This window comes from Coregonus clupeaformis, chromosome 14, assembly GCF_020615455.1.
Source record: "Coregonus clupeaformis isolate EN_2021a chromosome 14, ASM2061545v1, whole genome shotgun sequence".
Taxonomy (NCBI): domain Eukaryota; kingdom Metazoa; phylum Chordata; class Actinopteri; order Salmoniformes; family Salmonidae; genus Coregonus; species Coregonus clupeaformis.
Genome location: NC_059205.1, coordinates 15,053,450 through 15,075,447, shown reverse-complemented (window position 1 = coordinate 15,075,447; position 21,998 = coordinate 15,053,450). Strand labels below are relative to the sequence as shown.

General features: G+C 43.5%; 1 protein-coding gene across 2 annotated transcripts in view; it reads right to left on the bottom strand.

Annotated features, from left to right (window-relative positions):
* Positions 1 to 9,728: 9,728 nt before the first annotated feature.
* epha4b (eph receptor A4b) overlaps positions 9,729 to 21,998 on the bottom strand; it is a 134,471-nt gene continuing 122,201 nt past the window's right edge. The window contains exons 14-19 of one of the 2 annotated variants that reach the window (XM_041896581.2): positions 20,998 to 21,059; positions 18,464 to 18,673; positions 13,625 to 13,774; positions 13,185 to 13,378; positions 12,904 to 13,044; positions 9,729 to 12,732 (exon numbers count right to left, since the gene is read on the bottom strand). In XM_041896581.2, the coding sequence (XP_041752515.2) occupies positions 12,633 to 12,732; positions 12,904 to 13,044; positions 13,185 to 13,378; positions 13,625 to 13,774; positions 18,464 to 18,673; positions 20,998 to 21,059 (857 nt within the window). In that variant the 3' untranslated portion in view covers positions 9,729 to 12,632. The remainder of the gene's footprint in view (positions 12,733 to 12,903; positions 13,045 to 13,184; positions 13,379 to 13,624; positions 13,775 to 18,463; positions 18,674 to 20,997; positions 21,060 to 21,998) is intronic. The other variant, XM_041896582.2, reaches the window with a different exon arrangement.

Sequence of the window (21,998 nt, the reverse complement as noted above, 5' to 3'; positions counted from 1 at the left end):
GAATGGCCGGCAGGGATGTAGCTCAGTTGATAGAGCATGGCGTTTGCAACGCCAGGATTGTGGGTTCGATTCCCACGGGGGGCCAGTATTTAAAAAAATATATGTATTCACTAACTGTAAGTCGCTCTGGATAAGAGCGTCTGCTAAATGACTAAAATGTAAATGTAAAAAAATATTCAATTTTATTTGGAACGGCAAGCCAGACAAAATTAAAAGGGCATATTTATATAATGAATATGAATTCGGAGGACAGAAATTATTAAATATTAAAGCATTAGACCTATCACTAAAAGCTTCAGTCATACAAAAGTTATACTTCAATCCGAACTGGTTCTCAAGCAAATTAGTAAGATTTTCTCACCCAATGTTCAAGAAAGGCCTTTTTCCCTTTATTCAGATTACAACAACTCATTTGCAGTTATTTGAAAAGGAATTCATCTCCCAAATATCACTATTTCTAAAACAAGCCATAGAAAGTTGGTTGCAATTTCAATTTAATCCTCCAGAAACGACAGAACAAATAATGCAACAAATATTGTGGTTAAATTCAAATATACTAATTGACAAAAAAACGTTATTTTTTGACAGAATGTTTAAAAAAGGTATAATCTTCGTAAATGATATCATCGGTAGGACTGGTGGAGTTATGTCGCACATGCAGCTAACAAAAACATATGGAAATGTCTGCTCTACCCAAAATTACAACCGAATAATTGCAGCCTTACTGCAAAAGTGGAAGAGGAAAGTGGAAGGGGAGAAAGTAAGGAACTTGTCTGTCGGCCTTGCATTAAAGAACATAATTGGTTAAGTAAAACTGTGATAAATAAAAAAGTATATCAGTTTCACTTAAGGACCAAAGGATTGACAGCCGTCCCATATAGATTGCAAAATAGTTGGGAAGAGATCTTTGACGTACCGATCCCATGGCATAGTGTTTATGAACTGACACGCAAAACGACACCAGATTCAAAAATTGGAATCTTTCAATTTAAATTATTATATAAAATTCTTGCTACCAATAGAATGTTATTTATATGGGGGATACAATCTTCCCAGCTCTGCAGATTTTGCTGTGAAGAGACAGAATCATTAGATCATTTGTTTTGGTTCTGTCCATTTGTAGCTTGTTTTTGGACACAGGTCCAGGAATGGCTAAAGGATTGCAATATTTACCTGGAGCTAACCTTGCAGATAGCATTACTGGGTGATCTGAAAAGTCATAGTCAATCGAGCAATAATATAATAATACTTTTAGCAAAAATGTTTATTTTTAATTCACAATCTGTAGAAGCAATGAGAATAGAAAGGTTCAGAACGTTTGTAAAACATCACAGTACGGTTGAAATATATATGGCAAATAGAAATCCTATATGGATGGTGTTAAGAGATAGATGGGAGGTATTGAATAGAGTTGAAGGATGGGACTAATAACAAATAACAACAAATAATAACATAGATAGCTAATAATGTAAGCATACTGTGTCCATAATAAGTATATAGGTTGTATGTTGGGAGCTTTTGGGAAAGAGCACAGTTAGAAAGATATGGCATATATAAGCAAACCGGATGGACATCATGAAAATGATCGGAGAGGTTGTGAGTAGAAGAAGTTCAGGAGCAAAAAAATATATATATATATATATATTCACTGCTCAAAAAAATAAAGGGAACACTTAAACAACACATCCTAGATCTGAATGAATGAAATAATCTTATTAAATACTTTTTTCTTTACATAGTTGAATGTGCTGACAACAAAATCACACAAAAATTATCAATGGAAATCAAATGTATCAACCCATGGAGGTCTGGATTTGGAGTCACCCTCAAAATTAAAGTGGAAAACCACACTACAGGCTGATCCAACTTTGATGTAATGTCCTTAAAACAAGTCAAAATGAGGCCCAGTAGTGTGTTTGGCCTCCACGTGCCTGTATGACCTCCCTACAACGCCTGGGCATGCTCCTGATGAGGTGGCGGATGGTCTCTTGAGGATTCTCCTCCCAGACCTGGACTAAAGCATCCGCCAACTCCTGGACAGTCTGTGGTGCAACGTGGCGTTGGTGGATGGAGCGAGACATGATGTCCCAGATGTGCTCAATTGGATTCAGGTCAGGGGAACGGGCGGTCCATAGCATCAATGCCTTCCTCTTGCAGGAACTGCTGACACACTCCAGCCACATGAGGTCTAGCATTGTCTTGCATTAGGAGGAACCCAGGGCCAACCGCACCAGCATATGGTCTCACAAGGGGTCTGAGGATCTCATCTCGGTACCTAATGGCAGTCAGGCTACCTCTGGCGAGCACATGGAGGGCTGTGCGGCCCCCCAAAGAAATGCCACCCCACACCATGACTGACCCACCGCCAAACCGGTCATGCTGGAGGATGTTGCAGGCAGCAGAACGTTCTCCACGGCGTCTCCAGACTCTGTCAAGTCTGTCACATGTGCTCAGTGTGAACCTGCTTTCAACTGTGAAGAGCACAGGGCGCCAGTGGCGAATTTGCCAATCTTGGTGTTCTCTGGCAAATGCCAAACATCCTGCACGGTGTTGGGCTGTAAGCACAACCCCCACCTGTGGACGTCGGGTGCTCATACCACCCTAATGGAGTCTGTTTCTGACCATTTGAGCAGACACATGCACATTTGTGGCCTGCTGGAGGTCATTTTGCAGTGCTCTGGCAGTGCTCCTCCTGCTCCTCCTTGCACAAAGGCGGAGGTAGCAGTCCTGCTGCTGGGTTGTTGCCCTCCTACGGCCTCCTCCACGTCTCCTGATGTACTGGCCTGTCTCCTGGTAGCGCCTCCATGCTCTGGACACTACGCTGACAGACACAGCAAACCTTCTTGCCACAGCTCGCATTGATGTGCCATCCTGGATGAGCTGCACTACCTGAGCCACTTGTGTGGGTTGTAGACTCCGTCTCATGCTACCACTAGAGTGAAAGCACCGCCAGAATTCAAAAGTGACCAAAACATCAGCCAGGAAGCATAAGAACTGAGAAGTGGTCTGTGGTCACCACCTGCAAAACCAGTCCTTTATTGGGGGTGTCTTGCTAATTGCCTATAATTTCCACCTGTTGTCTATTCCATTTGCACAACAGCATGTGAAATGTATTGTCAATCAGTGTTGCTTCCTAAGTGGACAGTTTGATTTCACAGAAGTGTGATTGACTTGGAGTTACATTGTGTTGTTTAAGTGTTCCCTTTATTTTTTTGAGCAGTGTATATATATATATATATATATATATATATATATATATATATATATAAATAGAATTATTGTCAAATTAACTGTGTCCATAAGGTGTAGATAGTAAGTATAGACCGGAAGTAGAGGCCTGGGCATTGTTGTTCACTAATTTACTCCAAGTAGGGAAAGGATGGCGGGGTTGAAAAGTAATAAAGGGGAGTATATATATAAAAAACATGGGGGATTGGAAGTGATGCAGACAATTACATTGATAGAAGATACAATCTATCTGCAATATTAAGCTGATCCATCCCCTCCCCCCAAAAATAAAAAATAAATAAAAAGATATGTAAGAAAAGCAAGATAGAGATTGCAAAATGAAAGGAAGAAGGGGATGCATAGAGCGCAGCGGGAAGATAGAGAGATGGAGAATAGAGATGGAGATTGGGCCTAATGACAGTAACATCGACAGACAGCGGCAAGGGCCAGTGCATTAAGGGGTTAACATAGGCCAGGAGTCACTGACCCCTTCTCTCCCTAGAGACTACATTATCCTACTGAGAAGAAAACACACACATACTTTCTCTCTCTCTCTCTCTCTCTCTCTCTCTCTCTCTCTCTCTCTCTCTCTCTCTCTCTCTCTCTCTCTCTCTCTCTCTCGCTCTCGCTCTCGCTCTCGTTCTCTCTCTCTCTCTCTCTCTCTCTCTCTCTCTCTCTCTCTCTCTCTCTCTCTCTCAATTCCATTTCAATTCAGTTCAATTCAATTTCAATTCAATTTTCATTTCAATTTAAGGGCTCTATTGGCATGGGAAACATATGTTAACATTGCCAAAGCAAGTGAAGTAGATAGTAACAAAAGTGAAATAAACAATCAAAAGTGAACAGTAAACATTACACTCAGAAGTTCTAAAAGATTAAAGACATTTCAAGTGTCATATTATGTATATAAACAGTGTTGTAACAATGTGCAAATAGTTAAAGTACAAATGGGAAAATAAATAAACATAAATATGAGTTGTATTTACAATGGTGTTCGTTTTTCACTGGTTGCCCTTTTCTTGTAGCAACACGTCACAAATCTTGCTGCTGTGATGGCAACCTGTGGTTTTTCACCCAGTAGATAAGGGAGTTTATCAAAATTGGGTTTGTTTTCAAATTCTTTGTGGATCTCTGTAATCTGAGGGAAATATGTTTCTCTAATATGGTCATACATTTGGCAGGAGGTTAGGAAGTGCAGCTCAGTTTCATTTTGTGGGCAGTGTGCCTACGGCGGCCTTTTTCAATAGCAAGGCTATGCTCACCTAGTCTGTACATAGTCAAAATTTCCTTAAGTTTGGTTCAGTCACAGTGGTCAGGTATTCTGCCACTGTGTACTCTCTGTTTAGGGTCAAATAGCATTGTAGTTTGCTCTGTTTTTTAATTAATTATTTCCAATGTGTCAAGTAATTCTCTTTTTGTTTTCTCATGATTTGGTTGTGTCTAATTGTGTACTTGTTGTTATCCTGGGGCTCTGTGGGGTCTGTTTATGTTTGTGAACAGAGCCCCAGGACCAGCTTACTTAGGGGACTCTTCTCCAAGTTCATCTCTCTGTAGGTGATGGCTTTGTTATGGAAGGTTTGGGAATCGCTTCCTTTTAAGTGGTTATAGAATTTAACGGCTCTTTTCTAGATTTTGATAATTAGTGGGTATCGGCCTAATTCTGCTCTGCATGCATTATGTGGTGTTTTTCGTTGTACACAGAGGACATTTTTGCATAATTCTGCATGCAGAGTCTCAATTTGGTGTTTGTCCCATTTGTTTAATTCTTGGTTGGTGAGCGGACCCCAGACCTCACAACCATAAAGGGCAATGGGTTCTATAACTGATTCAAGTATTTTTAGCCAGATCCTAATTGGTATGTCGAATTTTATGTTCCTTTTGATGGCATAGAAGGCCCTTCTTGCCTTGTCTCTCAGATCATTCACAGCTTTGTGGAAGTTACCTGTGGCGCTGATGTTTAGGCCAATGTATGTGTCATTTTTTGTGTGTTCTAGGGCAATGGTGTCTAGATGGAAATTGTATTTGTGGTCCTGGCAACTGGACCTTTTTTGGAACACCATTATTTTTGTCTTACTGAGATTTACTGGCAGGGCCCAGGTCTGACAGAATCTGTGCAGAAGATCTAGGTGCTGCTGTAGGCCCTCCTTGGTTGGTGACAGAAGCACCAGATCATCAGCAAACAGTAGACATTTGACTTCAGATTCTAGTAGGGTGAGGCCGGGGGCTGCAGCCTGTTCTCGTGCCCTCACCAATTCATTGATATATAAGCTGCATCCCTGTCTCACCCCACGGTCCTGTGGAAAGAAATGTGCAACTCGGGAGACATCTTTGCCTTTGTTTTGGTTTGTTCTTTTGTCAGTTAGGGTGTGCAGGGTGAATACGTGGTCTGTGGTACGGTAATTTGGTAAAAAGCCAATTTGACATTTGCTCAGTACATTGTTTTCACTGAGGAAATGAACTAGTCTGCTGAACATTAATGATAATGCAGAGGATTTTCCCAAGGTTGCTGTTGACGCATATCCCACGGTAGTTATTGGGGTCAAATTTGTCTCCAAGTATAGCCAATTGGAATTTGTGGTCTGTATATTTTATCATTTCATTCAGGATACCATCAACACCACATGCCTTTTTGGGTTGGAGGGTTTGTATTTTGTCCTGTAGTTCATTCTCTCTCTCTCTCTCTCTCTCTCTCTCTCTCTCTCTCTCTCTCTCTCTCTCTCTCTCTCTCTCTCTCTCTCTCTCTCTCTCTCTCTCTCTCTCTCTCTCTCTCTCTCTCTCTCTCTCTCTCTCTCTCTCCCTCTCTCTCTCTCTCACACACACACACAGACATAGAAACAATGACACCATTATTACAAAATGTCTGAATGGGGGTTATGAGGAGGTTATCTAGTTTCAAGTTTTATTAGTTGTATGTACAGGATACACATGGTATACACCATCCAGCGAAGTGGGTTCCTTCTCGACAATACAAGAACAATAAGATTACGAACATAAAGTAAATGGCTCAGTGGAATAGAATAAACATTTAAGCATAAGTATAATACAGGAAGGCACAATTTATAGTCCAATATTTACACATGTTTTGGAGAAGGGGGGGATTAGGGGGCATGTCTTAAATTGTGCAGTATTTAGCAATAATAATAACAGTCTGGTAGCAGCAGTTGTGATGTGTGTGTAGAATTAATGTGTGTGTTTGTGTGTGTGTGTGTGTGTGTGTGTGGATGACTGCTAAGGTGCGGAGAGTCAGTGCAGGTGGTCAGTCCAGTTAAAGTATTCAGCAGTCTGATGGCTTCTAGATAGAAACTGTCTCTGAGCCTGTTGGTACCAGACCTCATGCTCCGATACCGTCTGCCCAATGGTAAGGGAGTGTACAGCTCGTGGCTGGGGTGTGGGGTCCTTGATTATGCTGCCTTAGGTAGTAGAGACGCTATTTGCTGACATTGAGGGAGAGGTTGCCAGTTCACTTACCTGCTCCCTATAGGCTGACTCGTTGTTGTTGATTATCAGACCTACAACTGTGGTGTCATCAGCAAACTTGATGATGGAGTTGGTATCGTGCAAAGCCACACAGTCGTGGGTGAACAGGCAATCCAGCAGAGGGCTGAGGACACACCCCTGGAGGGCCCATGTGTTAAGAGTCAGTTTGGAGGAGGTGTTGTTGCCAATCCTCACAGCCTTCCCATCAGGAAGTAGAGGATCCAGTTGCAGAGGGTGGTGTCCAGACCCAGGGCTCTGAGCTTGGTGTCGAGCTTGGAGGGAACAATAGTGTTGAATGCTGAACTGTTGTCAATGAACAGCATTCTCACATAGGTGTTCCTCTTGTCCAGATGTGTTACGGCCGTGTGAATAGCGATGGAAATGGTATCTTCCGTGGTTCTGTTGGAGTGGTAGGCAAATTGGAGTGGGTCTAGTGTGCCTGGCATGCTGGCCGAGATGTGGGCCATAACCAGCCTCTCGAAGCACTTCATGATGACTGGGTTGAGTGCGACGGGGCGACAGTCATTTGGGCATGTTACCTTGTATTTCTTGGGCACTGGGACGATGGTGGTCTCTTTGAAGCAGGTGAGGACGACAGCCTGGGACAGGGACAGGTTGAAGATGTCCGAGAAGACGCCCGCCAGCTGGTCTGAGGACGTGACCAGGGATGCCATCTGGGCCGGCGGCTTTATGACTATTCACTCTTTTGAGTGTTTTCCTCACGTCAGCCTTGGAGAACGAGAGCAGTGAGAGTCTTCCTGGATGGCTTGGTATTGTCTACCTCGAAGCAAGCATAGAATGTGTTAAGCTCATTTGGGAGGGAGGCTTCAGTTGGCACCACACAGCTGGATTTGCCTTTGTAGTCTGTGACCTATCATCGTTTAACTTCCTCCTCTCTAATTGTGTCCGCTCCTAAAGCCACTTTCAATCTCACTAAATTTCAAGCTTCTGCCTCTAACACTTTTCCATCTTCTCCTCCCACCTTAATCCACCCACTTCCCCTCCCTCCTCCCTCTCTGCGGACGACTTTGTCAACCATTTTGAAAAGAAGGTTTACGACATCCGCTCCTCATTCACTCAGCCTATTGAATCCACTGGTCCCACCCACACAGAACTACTCTACGCCTTGACCTCTTTCTCCCTTCTCTCTCCAGATGAAATCCTGTGACTACTGAGGTCCGGCCGCTCGACAACCTGCCCACACGACTCCATCTCCTCCTCCCTTCTCTAGACCATCTCTGGAGACCTTCTCCCATTCCTCACTTAACTCATCCCTGACCACTAGTTGTGTCCCCTCTGACTTCAAAATAGCCCGAATCTCTCCTCTCTTCAAGAAACCAACACTCAACAGACCAGTATCCCTTCTTTCTTTTCTTTCCAAAACACTTGAGCGTGCTGTCTCTGACCAACTCTTTCGCTATCTCTCTCAGAATGACCTTCTTGACCCTAACCAGTCAGGCTTCAAACCGAGACTGCTCTGCAACATCCATTGAGTACGACCCTACCTCACACGGGAAGCGGCGCAGGTCCTAATCCAGGCACTTGTCATCTCCCGTCTGGACTACTGCAACTCGCTGTTGGCTGGGCTTCCCGCTTTTACCATTAAACCCAACTTATCCAGAAAGCTACAGCCCGCCTGGTGTTCAACCTTCCCAAGTTCTCCATATCACCCCCCTCCTCCGCAAACTCCACTGGCTTCCAGTCGAAGCTCGTATCCACTACAAGACCATGGTACTTGCCATTCGGAGCAGCAAGAGGAACTGCCCCTCCCTACCTTCAGGCTATGCTCAAACCCTAATCACACAGCAAAAAAAAACATATTTAACCTTTATTTAACCAGGAAAAGACACTTGACGTTAGAAATCTCTTTTGCAAGGGGGGACCTGGCAAGAGATCCGCAGGAAGAAATCAGCAGGAAGAAGTCAGCGTGTACATACAACACACAATACAATACAATACAGTACATTAAAAACAATTACAATGGTCAGTGACATTTTCTTCGATCAGAGCTTTAAACTCAGACAGCAATACCCTCTCCTCCAGTTTTAAAGTATTTCTTAGTTCGTTCCAGGACCAAGGTGCATTATAGGAGAACGATTGTTTACCCATTTCAGTCCTTGCCCTAGGAACTCGTCGCACGCCACCGAGACATCGGGGATCGTTCTAGTGATATTGAATGCTGCAGTATGGGCTCTCAGCATGGTAAAGATATCTACGTTCATATCTCCGTTCATCCAGGGTTTTTGAATGGGGTATGGCCGGATTGTCATTGTGGGTACAACATAATCAACACATTCCTAATGAAGCCTGTGACTGACGATGTATATTCCTCAATGTTGATGGATGAGTCCTAGGAGGATGAATCTTTGAACATATTCTAATCAGTATTCTCAAAACAGTCCTTTTGAGTTGCTGCTTGTAGGCTGCGAGTAGGAACAGAGAGACTTGTTCTTATTGGCCAAAGTGGGGGCGGGGGTTAGCTTTGTACGCATCATGGATGTTTGTATGTACAGTGCATTCGGAAAGTATTCAGACCGCTTGAATTTTCCACATTTTGTTACGTTACAGCCTTCTTCTAAAATTGATTAAATTGTTTTTTTCCCCCTCATCAATCTATACACAATACCCCATAATGACAAAGCAAAAACAAGTTTTTATACATTTTTGCAAAAAAAACTAAAACTGAAAACTGAAATATCACATTTACATAAGTATTCAGACCCTTTACTTAGTACTTTGTTGAAGTAACTTTGGCAGCGATTACAGCCTCGAGTCTTCTTGGGTATGACGCTACAAGCTTGGCACACCTGTATTTGGGGAGTTTCTTCCATTCTTCTCTGCAGATCCTCTCAAGCTCTGTCAGGTTGGAAGGGGAGTGTCGCTGCACAGCTATTTTTAAGTCTCTCCAGAGATGTTCGATTGGGTTCAAGTCCGGGCTCTGCACGTCTCTGTATGTGTGTGTGTGTGTCGACATGCACGTGTGTGTATGCGCGAAAGAAAAGTAAGATACCAAAAGCTTCAGGTGAGAAATAAAAAATATGAGCATATTTATTACAGCAACATGAAGGACTTTAGAACAAGCGCATAGAAATCTGCCATGATAAATATAATGGGGCCAAGGGCAGGAAGGAAGAGAGACCAGGGAGAGCGAGAGAACAATCTCACAAGGAATCAGTCTGGGAACATTTAAAGAACCGGCCTGGCTGGGGGTAGAAGTCTTCACTAACAAATATCTAGGATCAGCTTACTATTTCCATATCCTAACTTTAACTGTTAGGGGGGAACACAAAACTGACATTTGAACAGTGTCTAAGGGCAACTTTATCCATCCAAATGAAAGGGCTCAGAGCCTGGCTGAGGTTCAAGGGTCATGAGATAGGGGTCAAAGGTTATGACGTCTGGTTGGGGAGTGATTGATTATCTCACCAAACGAGGACAATTTCAAAGTGTAAAATGATGAGTACTGACAGACAGGTAACCTTCAACTGGTCACCACTGTCCTGCAGTATTTAGCTTTTTTGAATTTGAATGAACGGACGCAATATGCTGTCCTTTGTTGAATATTTGAGTCTAATTGATGACACCGCAAAAGGCTGCTGGCAATTCAATCCATTTACTATAACGAATACATCCTTTGCTGGTAGCGCATCATTATTAGAGACACCTTCAGAGACACATTGGAAAGACAAAGGTTAATTCAGCTGTTTAGATTTGCTCATCTCCATCGTGTGTGGGAGGCATTGGAACACTTACGAAGGGAATAATCCTAACTTCTCTCTGCTATACAGCGACCACCATGTTCAGACAGGTATACCAACAGGTACAATTCCTAAACCAAAACAAACACGAACAGTTTACTTTCTAATGTATTTTTCAATACAGCTTCCAATAAACTGGTGGTTGATTTACAGCAGCAGTATAGAGTTTTATGTATACTATTTTTTTAAGAACCAAAACAGAGGTGCTAACAGCCTGGGGGTTTTCAGTTATAAAACCAGATATTTTCTGTGACGTCACCTCGGGGAAACAGATAAATACTATATACAGATTTACTCATAACACCGCATCTATTGGGATCAGGGGAGAAGGGGAACAGAAACGTAGCACAGTAAATAAGGCATCTAAAAGTCGAGCGTCCTCAGGTCGACGGCCGAGTGAAAACTGCAGTCCCTGTCACCTGTTAATCAAAGACTGAAACGTAATACCCATGCTACGTAACGTACATTCCATAGAGCAGGTCAACGAATCACACGCTGCCTATCTCCTATGACCCGCCTCCGCAAGAAAAAATGCCAGATTTCTCTCCTTCAGAATAAAAGTACATCATTACCATCATCATCACCATTATTGTTACAAACATTCTAGAGTTTCAAATCAACTCTGTACATATTTTACAGTATGGTACAATGGTATATATGTTGGTGCGTTTGTTGTCCAGTCAGGTAGCAGAATAACACTGTTATCATAAACATAACCAGGTACATACAGGGGTGCAGTGCACAATGACGGCCATATTAAATCAAAACCGCTAGCTGGATTTCCTAGATAAGTCCAAAACTTCACTCTTCCCTCCCCAAAGTGAGAGGGAATGTTGGTTTTGATATGCAGTAGAATTTCCTTTGTTTCACATTGTAAATATTGTTTTGTTGAGTACAGGACATTTATGTTTTTCACTTATCCAGGAAATGACGTTAGCAGGTTTGCTTGAATAGGGCCTTGACTCTTGTAGATTTGGAAGCAGTTGGCATTACTGAACAGAGGTGGTTAGCACAAACTGTGAATGAACCCATATTAATCAGGGGTGAAATTAGGCAAAAAACACCACTCACCACAGTCTACTCAAGTCAAGTCTACCTCACAACCAAGACTGCTTGTCTGACTTTTCCCAACATTTCAGAGCAATACTAACTGTACATGGCAGAACATCTGAGAAACAGATACACATGCCAAACAGTGTCAACTTCACACATACAAGGTTATCTACTTCTCTGCTCTTCTGTCACAAACCGTTATAGCTTCTCCAACTGAGGAGGCCAACTCTTGGAAGATAATGTGCTAACACTGTATTGTACTGCAGATTTCTTACTGCCGGCATCCTATACGTTGCTGCTGTAGGCTGTACTAAATGAAAAATGGTAGGGCATCTTATTCAAGTGAACTGTGTGTGTCTGGAAGCAGTGGCTATGGAAGCCCCATCTATTCCTGGCCAAACGGAACGGAAGTCTTCTGAGACCATAAACAGACATCTCCATCTCATATTTTCACATCTCTCTATTTCTCCTATCTCCCTCACACATCCATGAAACGTCTAATAGCGTCCTCGGGGAGGGGCTTATAGGAAGGGGAGGGGCCTGGAAACACATGCACCAGGAAGGAACACCCCACCTGCGTTGCCTGACGACTGATACAAACTTTAGGTTCAGTTCTAGACTGGCGGACTGACACATAGCTCTTGTAAACATTTATCTATACATATATAATATCTCCTGGCACCGTAAACTGTGTAGAAAATAAAAAACAGCTAATCGTAAAACGAAAAACAAAACAACCATAAAAACAACTGTACACTAAACTTCACAGACAGTGATGATAATTACAATCAAATTATTTTTTTATTTTTTTTATTGTTGTTGTTCTTGTTGATATGGTCTGAGACGTCTTGGATGTAGCCTGGTTTCTGAGGTTGCTGGGTTGCTAAGCCTCTAAGTGCGAGGACAGAAGCTGGAAGTGCCTACACTATCAAAACATCCAGGACGGGTGGAATGGTGAAGCTGCGAAGAGGAAGTAAAGGAGCCGAGCGTCCATTACGGCTCCATCTAAGTGTTTTTGTATGGGGAAACCCAACCCAAGATGTCTATGTCGGCTTAATCTCAGAGCAGAGCATCCATTTTGGCCCTCCCTCTCTGTGTGTCTCTATGGGGAAACTGTTATACTTGGATGTGGGTCCCCTGGGTCTGCAGGCTCTGGACACTGGAGAGGATCTTCTTCTGGTGACCCGCCAAAGTCACATCCATCTTAACGAGCTCACTACAGAAGAGGACAGAGCAAAAAGGGAGTTAGAAAAACGCGAAACAGCTGCAACAAATGACTCCCCTTTCCCCAACCCAGCTCAGCCCAGCCTCAGCTCAGCCCTGCTCAGTCCAGCCCTGCCCAGCTCAGTCCAGCCCAGCTCAGTCCAGCCCTGCCCATGTCTCTCACCTGATGCTGATGTAGAGGACAGAGTCCAGGGTGACGTATCCAGCGCTGGAGAAGTTCTCCTTGTAATGGTCCATCTTGATGGCCTCCAGCCACTCCTCCACCGTACTCACACTAAACTCTGGAGTGGTTGGGTCTTCCCTGCTGGGCAAACAGGAGAGAATATACACATTCTTATCAGCATAGTTAAATATCACAAACAGTCCAGATACTAGTTCTAATAGTTTATTCTGGATCTGACAGTGTGTGCCTGAAGACTGAGTTTTTGACCCATTGTAACTCACCATACTGAGCTGTTGGCCAGCTCTCGGAGTCTGGCTGGGTTTCTGATCAGCTTGTCCAGGGTGGTGACGATCTGGCCAAACTTGGGCCGTTCGCTGCGGCCCTTCTCCCAGCAGTCCAACATCAGCTGGTGGAGGACAACAGGACAGTCCATAGGGGCCGGAAGACGGTATCCCTCATCTATCGCTTTTATCACCTGGAAATTGGGGGAGGGAGAGAGAGAGAGACATAGAGGCGGATTAGATAGACCCTAGTCAATCACAATAATTGTCATCATAATAATGATAGTCCACTGAGGATGGGAGAGAAAGCCAACTGAGTCCATCTAGCTTCCGCACAAAACAAACCCACGATTGACAAGAACAGCCATCAATAGCAAATAATTGATGAATATATACCATATCAGCTATACACTGTGCTTTATCATAATGAAACTACTCACATCCTGGTTGGACATCTCCCAGTAAGGTCTCTCTCCGTATGAGACCACCTCCCACATGACGATGCCGTAGCTCCACACGTCACTGGCTGACGTGAACTTCCTGTAGGCAATGGCCTCTGGAGACGTCCATCGGATGGGGATCTTTCCTCCCTGGAAGGGTTAATAACAGGTTTATAAAGGGTTAATAATACATTTAGAAAGGGTTAATAAAACATTACTGAAAGGTTAATACAAGATTTACAAACTACTACTATTCATGACTTTCTGCTTTGACCATATGTACCAATTCAACTCATTGAATTCCGTTGAAAGAGAGAGAGGAACAATACACGCTGTGGGGGCGTAGGTAGGAAAGCTCAAAGAACTGCACGGAAACACAGAATAGAGTAGTCATAGGGATGTACCTCATTATATTCATTGATTAAAACACAAACCCAAAGCATGTCTTTCTATTCACACAATAACAGGGAACACAGTAGTGCTTTGACTTCACTCCTCCATCTGTCCTCTTTCACTGGTCTTTCACAAGCCTTTTTTCCTTTGTTGTTCAGGAGGAAAATAAGGATCAAAGGAGTGTATATGGAGTAGGTGCAGCAGAAAACAGGCCTTTAAAAGGCATTGGGACTGACTGTGTATAAGGAGGACAGAGGAGACAGCATTAAGATGCCTGGTTGGCTCCCTATACAGATCACACCAGTCTTAATATGCTGCTACTGTTGCACTCCTACTAGTCCCAGCTCTCTGGTCAAAGTCAAATGAAAGAGACAAAGTAAGCAGTCCCCCCCCTCCCCCCTCTTTCCTTTTCTCTCTCCCTCTCTAACCCTCCCCTCTCTTCATTTCACTCCACTCTTTCTCTCTGTCTCTATTACTCTCTCTATCTTCCCTCCCTCCCTCTCTCTCTCTCTCTCTCTCTCTCTCTCTCTCTCTCTCTCTCTCTCTCTCTCTCTATCCCTCCCTCCCTCCCTCTATGGCCTGTAGATCTATGTGTGTGTGTAGATGTACAGTATCTACCAGCGAGTGACTGACACATTGGCTGAGTAATTATAGATCTCTAAACTTCCTTTTTTATCCAAGATTTTAGACAAAGTTGTTTTCAAGCAATTTGTGGCTTATTTGAGTATGAACAATTTATTTGAAAAATTCCAGTCGGGCTTCCACTCACTTCACAGCATGGAAACTGCTTTATTGAAAGTCAGTAATGACCTTCTGTTGGCTGCCGATGCCGGTGAATGCTCCATTCTAGTTCTTTTGGATCTCAGTGCAGCGTTTGATACTATTGATCAGAACATCCTTGCTGACCGTCTGGAAAGGTGAGTGGGAATCTCCGGCGTTGCCATCGACTGGTTCGGGTCATATCTATGTAGCAGACGTTTCTCAATGAGCATGCATGGATGGTTCAGTATCATCCCCAGCATCTATTCACTATGGTGTCAATTCTGGGGCCCATCCTTTTTTCCCTGTACATGCTTCCCCTTGGTGACGTCATCCGCAATCATAACATCCAGTTTCACTGCTATGTGGATGACACGCAGCTTTATTTACCAATCAGACCCAGTGACCAAGCTAGCGGAACTACCTTTCACAAGTGTCTTGCTGACATCAAATGTTGGATGTCTGACACATTTCTCCAGCTCAATGATAAGAAATCAGAGGTTGTTTTATTTGGCCCCCACCTTGCTAGATCCCAGATTGTAAATAACCTTGGATATTTGTCCACCAATGTAAAGCCTACGGCCAGAAACCTTGGCGTGGTCATTGACCCTGACCTAAACCTCTAGCTTTATCTAAAGAAGGTTGTCCAGTCCTGCTTTTATCATTTAAGAAATATAGCTAGTGAAGTATTTTATTTCAGTCACTGATCTGGAGAAAGTTATACATTATTTTATTTCCTCACACCTAGATTACTGTTACCCTTTGTACAGTATAAGTCTCAGTCAGAAATCACTCCATCGTCTACAGTTAGTTAAAAATGCTGCAGCTCGGCTTTTAACAGGCACCAGAAAATGTAACCATATCACACCTAAAGTATTCACACCCCTTCAATTTTTCCACATTTTCTTGTGTTACAGCCTGAATTTTACAATTGATTACATTTAGATTTTGTGTCACTGATCTACACATAATACCGCATAATGTCAACGTGGAATTTTGTTTGTAGAACATTTGAGAAATTAATAAAAAATGTAAAGTTGAAATGTCTAGAGTCAATAAGTATTCAACCCCTTTGTTATGGCAAGCCTAACAAAAAATGTGCTTAACAAATCGCATTATAAATTGCATGGACTCATTCCATATTCAATAATAGTGGTTAACATGATTTTTTAATGACTACACCATCTCTGTACCCCACACATACAAGTATCTGTAAGGTCCCTCAATCGAGTAGTGAATTTCAAGCACAGATTCAACCTCAAAGACCAGGGAGGTTTTTCAATGCCTCGCAAAGAAGAGCACCGATTGGTAGTGTAAAAAAAAAAAAAACGCAGACATTGAATATCCCTTTGAGCATGGTGAAGTTGTTAATTACCCTTAGGATGGTGTATCAATATACCCAGTCACTAAAAAGATACAGGCGTCCTTTCTAACCCAGTTGCCAAAGAGAAAGGAAACCGCTCAGGGATTTCACCATGAGGCGAATGGTGACTTTAAAACAGGAGATAGGAGAAAACTGAGGATGGATCAACAACATTATAGTTACTCCACAATACTAACCTAATTGACAGAGTGAAAAGAAGGAAGCCTGTACAGAATACAAATATTCCAAAACATTCATCCTGTTTGCATCAAGGCACTAAAGTTATACTGCAAAAAATGTGGCAAAAAAATTAACTGTTTGTCCTGAACACAAAGTGTTATGTTTTGGTAACTCCAATACAAAACATTACCGAGTACCACTCTCCATATTTTCAAGCATAGTGGTTGCTGCATCATGTTATGGGTATGCTTGTAATCATTAAGGACTGTGGAGTTTTTCAGGATAGAAAATAAACAGAATGGAGCTAAGCAAAACCTGGTTCAGTCTGCTTTCCACCAGACACTGGGAGATGAATTCACCTTTCAGCATGACAATAACCTAAAACACAAGGCCAAATCTACACTGGAGTTGCTTACCAAGAAGACAGTGAATATGGCTGAGCTAAAGTTTTGACTTAAATCTACATCAAAGTCTTATGGCAAGACCTGAAAATGGTTGTCTAGAAATGATCAACAACCAATTTGCTTACCAAGAAGACAGTGAATGTGTCCGAGTTACAGTTTTGACTTAAATCTACTTTAAAATCTATGGCAAGACCTGAAAATGGTTGTCTATCAATAATCAACAACAAATTTGACAGAGCTTGAACATTTTTGAAAATAATAATGGGCAAATGTTGCACAATTCAGGAGTAGAAAGCTCTTACGAGACTTACCCAGAAAGACTCACAGCTGTAGTACTGACTGGGTGTGAATATTTATGTAAATGAGATATTTCTGTATTTCTGTATGTTCAATAAATGTACTAACATTTCTAAAAACATGTTTTCACTTTGTCATTATGGGGTAGTGTGTGTAGATGGGTGAGGAAATATATATACATTTAATCCATTTTGAATTCAGGCTGTAACACAACAAAATGTGGAATAAATCAAGGAGTATGAATACTTTCTGAAGGCACTGTAGCTAGATCTATATGCTTATCCAGTCCTTTTATATCTTTGTGAAGTGCCAAGGAGGTAGGGGGTAAGGGGTCGATTCTGGCATTGGGCTTTAGTATAATCGTACTCTTTTTATCTCTGGGGAATGAGGGGCGAGGAGTAGGGGAGTGAGTGGTGAGTTAGAGAGGTGAGAAAAACAAAAGCTTTTTCTCTGACAAACCTGCAATTATCCCAATGGGAGGACAAGGGGCACTGTTAGACTAACAGAGATTGACAAGCTCTTTCACGCGGGATTTCTCAACCTCTCTCTCTTTCTCTCACACAAGAGGAAGGGAGTAAGGGGCATTAGGAACGGAAGGAGTGAGGGGGGAGAGAGGATAGTAGAGAGAAGTGAAAAGGGGAAAGGCTAGTGAGTGAGGAGTAAGGGGGAGAGGGGGGATGAGGGTTGAGGTGAAAAAGGGGATGTGAGAGGTGAGAGGAGAAATACATTTTCTCAGACAAACCTGCAATTACCGCATATTTGGACGACAGGGGCACTGACATGGGCTGACAAGCTCTCTACTTCTCCTTCTCCTTCTCGCAATCTCTCTCTTTCTCTCCATCTTCCTACTCTTCTCTCTCAGTCACTCAACCTCACAAACATACAGTAGGCTACAAAATTGATGAAAATCCCATCCTTTCATTGATCATTGATAAATATCCCTGAATCCAATCCTTTCAGATCTACAAAGGCTGTGTTTACACAGGTAGCCCAATTCAGATATTGTTTTCCCCACTAATTGGTCTTTTGAAAAATCAGATCAGCTCTGAAAAATATGTGATGTAAAAAGATCTGATGTGATTGGTCAAAAGACCGATGAGTGAAAAATAACATCAGAATTGGGCTGCCTGTGTAAACAAAGCCTTTGTAGATCTGAAATGATTGGATTGGGGAAAATTCCACCTAGGCCTATCAGTACAAATACCAAATTGCTCATACCCAGAGCCATATATAGCTAGATCTACTGTACAGTATATGCCTATCCAGTTATTTTATATATTCATGAAGTGCCAAGGGGGTAGGGGGTAAGGGTCTAACCAAATTCCAATTGTACCATCCTGTATCAGTCTGATTTAAATAGCATATTCCTTTACCTACATGTACGGTATAGTAACACATTCTCATTTATATTACACGTGTGGTATGTGTGTGTGGGTGTCTTACCCGTGTGGTGTATGCAGCCTCAGGGTCATCCTCCAGTACTCGTGACAGGCCGAAGTCAGACACCTTACACACCAGGTTGCTGTTGACCAGGATGTTGCGGGCAGCCAGGTCTCGGTGAACGTAGCTCATGTCAGACAGGTACTTCATGCCCGATGCGATGCCACGCAGCATGCCCACCAACTGGATCACTGTGAACTGACCGTCGTGTTTCTAACAGAGAGAGAGGGCGAGAGAGTGAGAGAGAGAGAGAGAGAGAGAGAGAGAGAGAGAGAGAGAGAGAGAGAGAGAGAGAGAGAGAGAGAGAGAGAGAGAGAGAGAGAGAGAGAGAGAGAGAGAGAGAGAGAGAGAGAGAGAGAGAGAGTGAGAGAGAGAGAAAGAAAGAAAGGCAGAGGGGGGAGAGAGAGAGAGAGAGAGAGAGAGAGAGAGAGAGAGAGAGAGAGAGAGAGAGAGAGAGAGAGAGAGAGAGTGAGAGAGAAAGAAAGAAAGGCAGAGGGGGAGAGAAAGAGAGAGAGAGAGAGAGAGAGAGAGAGAGAGAGAGAGAGAGAGAGAGAGAGAGAGTGAGAGAGAAAGAAAGAAAGGCAGAGGGGGGAGAGAGAGAGAGAGAGAGAGAGAGAGAGAGAGAGAGAGAGAGAGAGAGAGAGAGAGAGAGAGAGAGAGAGAGAGAGAGAGAGAGAGAGAGAGAGAGAGAGAGAGAGAGAGAGAGAGAGAGAGAGAGAGAGTGAGAGAGAAAGAAAGAAAGGCAGAGGGGGGAGAGAAAGAGAGAGAGAGAGAGAGAGAGAGAGAGAGAGAGAGAGAGAGAGAGAGAGAGAGAGAGAGAGAGAGAGGGAGAGAGAAAGAAAGAAAGGCAGAGGGGGAGAGAAAGAGAGAGAGAGAGAGAGAGAGAGAGAGTGAGAGAGAGAGAGAGAGAGAGAGAGAGAGAGTGAGAGAGAAAGAAAGAAAGGCAGAGGGGGGAGAGAGAGAGAGAGAGAGAGAGAGAGAGAGAGAGAGAGAGAGTGAGAGAGAAAGAAAGAAAGGCAGAGGGGGGAGAGAAAGAGAGAGAGAGAGTGAGAGAGAGGGAGACACTGTTGTATACAAGTTGTTTGCTGTTGTATGTTCTGTCTGTGTTGTCACCGTCGGCCCGGCTACAATATGCCCTTGGGGAACAATAATGTTTATTGAATTGGCTTGAATTGAACACATACAGTATACACACATCGCGTCCACACCACAGTAGGCTTACTCTGTCAATTACACCCCCAGCCTGACTACCTTTTTTCTCCCTCAATCTCAAACTTCCTTCTCCACAGTTCCAATAATATACGGCAGGCTGTGTCACTGAGAACAGATCACCACTGTACTACGCTCATTACCACAGTACAGATACAATTCTCCTTAAGTGGAGCCCATTCCCATCCACAATACTCTGGCTAAATGAATGATGAAAACTGACACCAAAGAGAAAGAAGACCATTCGCTCATATACACCCGAGCACACACACACACACACACACACACACACACACACACACACACACACACACACACACACATGCATATTCACAAAAGCAAGCACACACACCCACACACACATGCATCGGCGATGTTCGATCTGGGTAGTCAGCATAATGACTTTCATAAATAGTGGCTTCATAAAAATCCAATATAATTCAGAGATCAGTTTTATGGGTAATAGCTCGTACAGCTCCACCAAGGGTTACATGTGTTTCATTAGACCTCAGATCAATTAAGCATCGGTCACAAAAACAAAGCATCCCTCTCCCTCTCTCTCTCTCTCTCTCTCTCTCTCTCTGTCTCTCCCCCACTTTCTCCTCCATCTCTCTCCCTCCCTTCCTCTCTTCAACCCCCACTCACCCCTACCCCCCTTCTCCCGCATATCCCTTACTGGAAGTGCTGCTATAGGATAGGGAGAAATTGATAAAAGAGGAAGTCTGTGGGTTGGAGAGACAGAGCATCAATCAGCATTTCACAAAACAATCCCTAATTAACTTACTCTACAGCTGCTGAAACACCGGCAGGGGATGTAGATGGATATTGCTCTGAGAGAGAGAGAGAGCCGATGTGTGTTTGTGCGTGAGTGTGTGAGTGTGTGGTAGAACAGGATATTATGCGGGATGATATTGCTGTAACGTAAACTAGCTATAACGGGATTAAGGTCTAGTGGATGGATATAGGAGTGGAAAGATGGACATAACACTCGTGGTCATCTACTTGTCCATCTATGTATACTAAGCCCCATTCTAAACATTACTGATGTAGTGTGTGTGGGTCTGTAGGTTTGTGAGTAAATCCCTCCATAGGCATTTACTGTAAATTCATTCAGTACGAATGAGGCCAGTGGGGTTGAGTGGTTTTCTTTCAGAACTGAAAGGACTCCATTACTTTCTTACAATCACTTTCTTTTCCTTTCCATCCCTCTTTCAACCAGGATAGATTTGTAAATACTACAGGAGCAGCACAAGCTGACCTTCAGAGAGTATGTTAACATAAAGTACAGGAATAATGAGAGTGTAGTGTGTGTGTGTGTGTTAACTAACCTTCAGGAAGGTATCCAGGGATCCATTCTCCATGAACTCTGTGATGATCATCACTGGCTTACCTGAGGACAGAGAGAAAAACACATCGACATTTATGCACAGAACACAACACAGATACAGGCTACAGAGAGATGGCAAGAAGGTAGAGCCAGGAGAAGTTAATGGTCACAGCGGAGACCAATCTCATTCACCCTTTCTTCCACATACATCTCCCCCTCTCTCTCTTCCACCTCTCCCTCTCTCACTCTCTCTCTCTCTGGGGTACAGTATGGCACGTCGTCATCATTCACAGTGTCAGCTTCTAATCAGGGCCTTGCATAAACGGCAGGAGATAATTACTTTGGGCCAATCCACCAGGGTGAGTGTGCGTGTGCATGCAGGGGGCCATCTTGAGTTCTCATGAATACTGATCAGCCTCTTGGGGACGAGGGGGAGAAGGGACAGGGGAGACGGAGGAAGGGAGGGGGAATTGAACACCTGTGTGGGTAGACGGGTGGAGGGAAGGGGTGGAGGCAGGGGGTAGTCAGTGTGATTGATTGACAGGTCTAGTTCCCCGCCTGGCACCTGGTGGGGCTTATAAATGATGAACAAAGTACCCCCATATGCAGGCACCCGCAGTTGTTCCCACTGCTTTACATAACCCCCGTACCCCCCCCAACCATTGTCAGAGGAGGGAATGCAGTTCCAATCACACACACATAAAAAAAATATATATATATATTATTTACCCCTTTTTCTCCCCAATTTCGTGATATCCAATTGGTAGATACAGTCTTGTCCCATCGCTGCAACTCCCATACGGACTCGGGAGAGGCGAAGGTCGAGAGCCATGCATCCTCCGAAAACACAACCCTGCCTTGACACAATGCTCGCTTAACCCGGAAGCCAGCTGCACCAATGTGTCGGAGGAAACATCGTACAACCAGCGACCGTGTCAGCGTGCATGTGCCCGGCCCGCCACAGGAGTCGCTAGAGCGCGATGGGACAAGGCCAAACCCTCC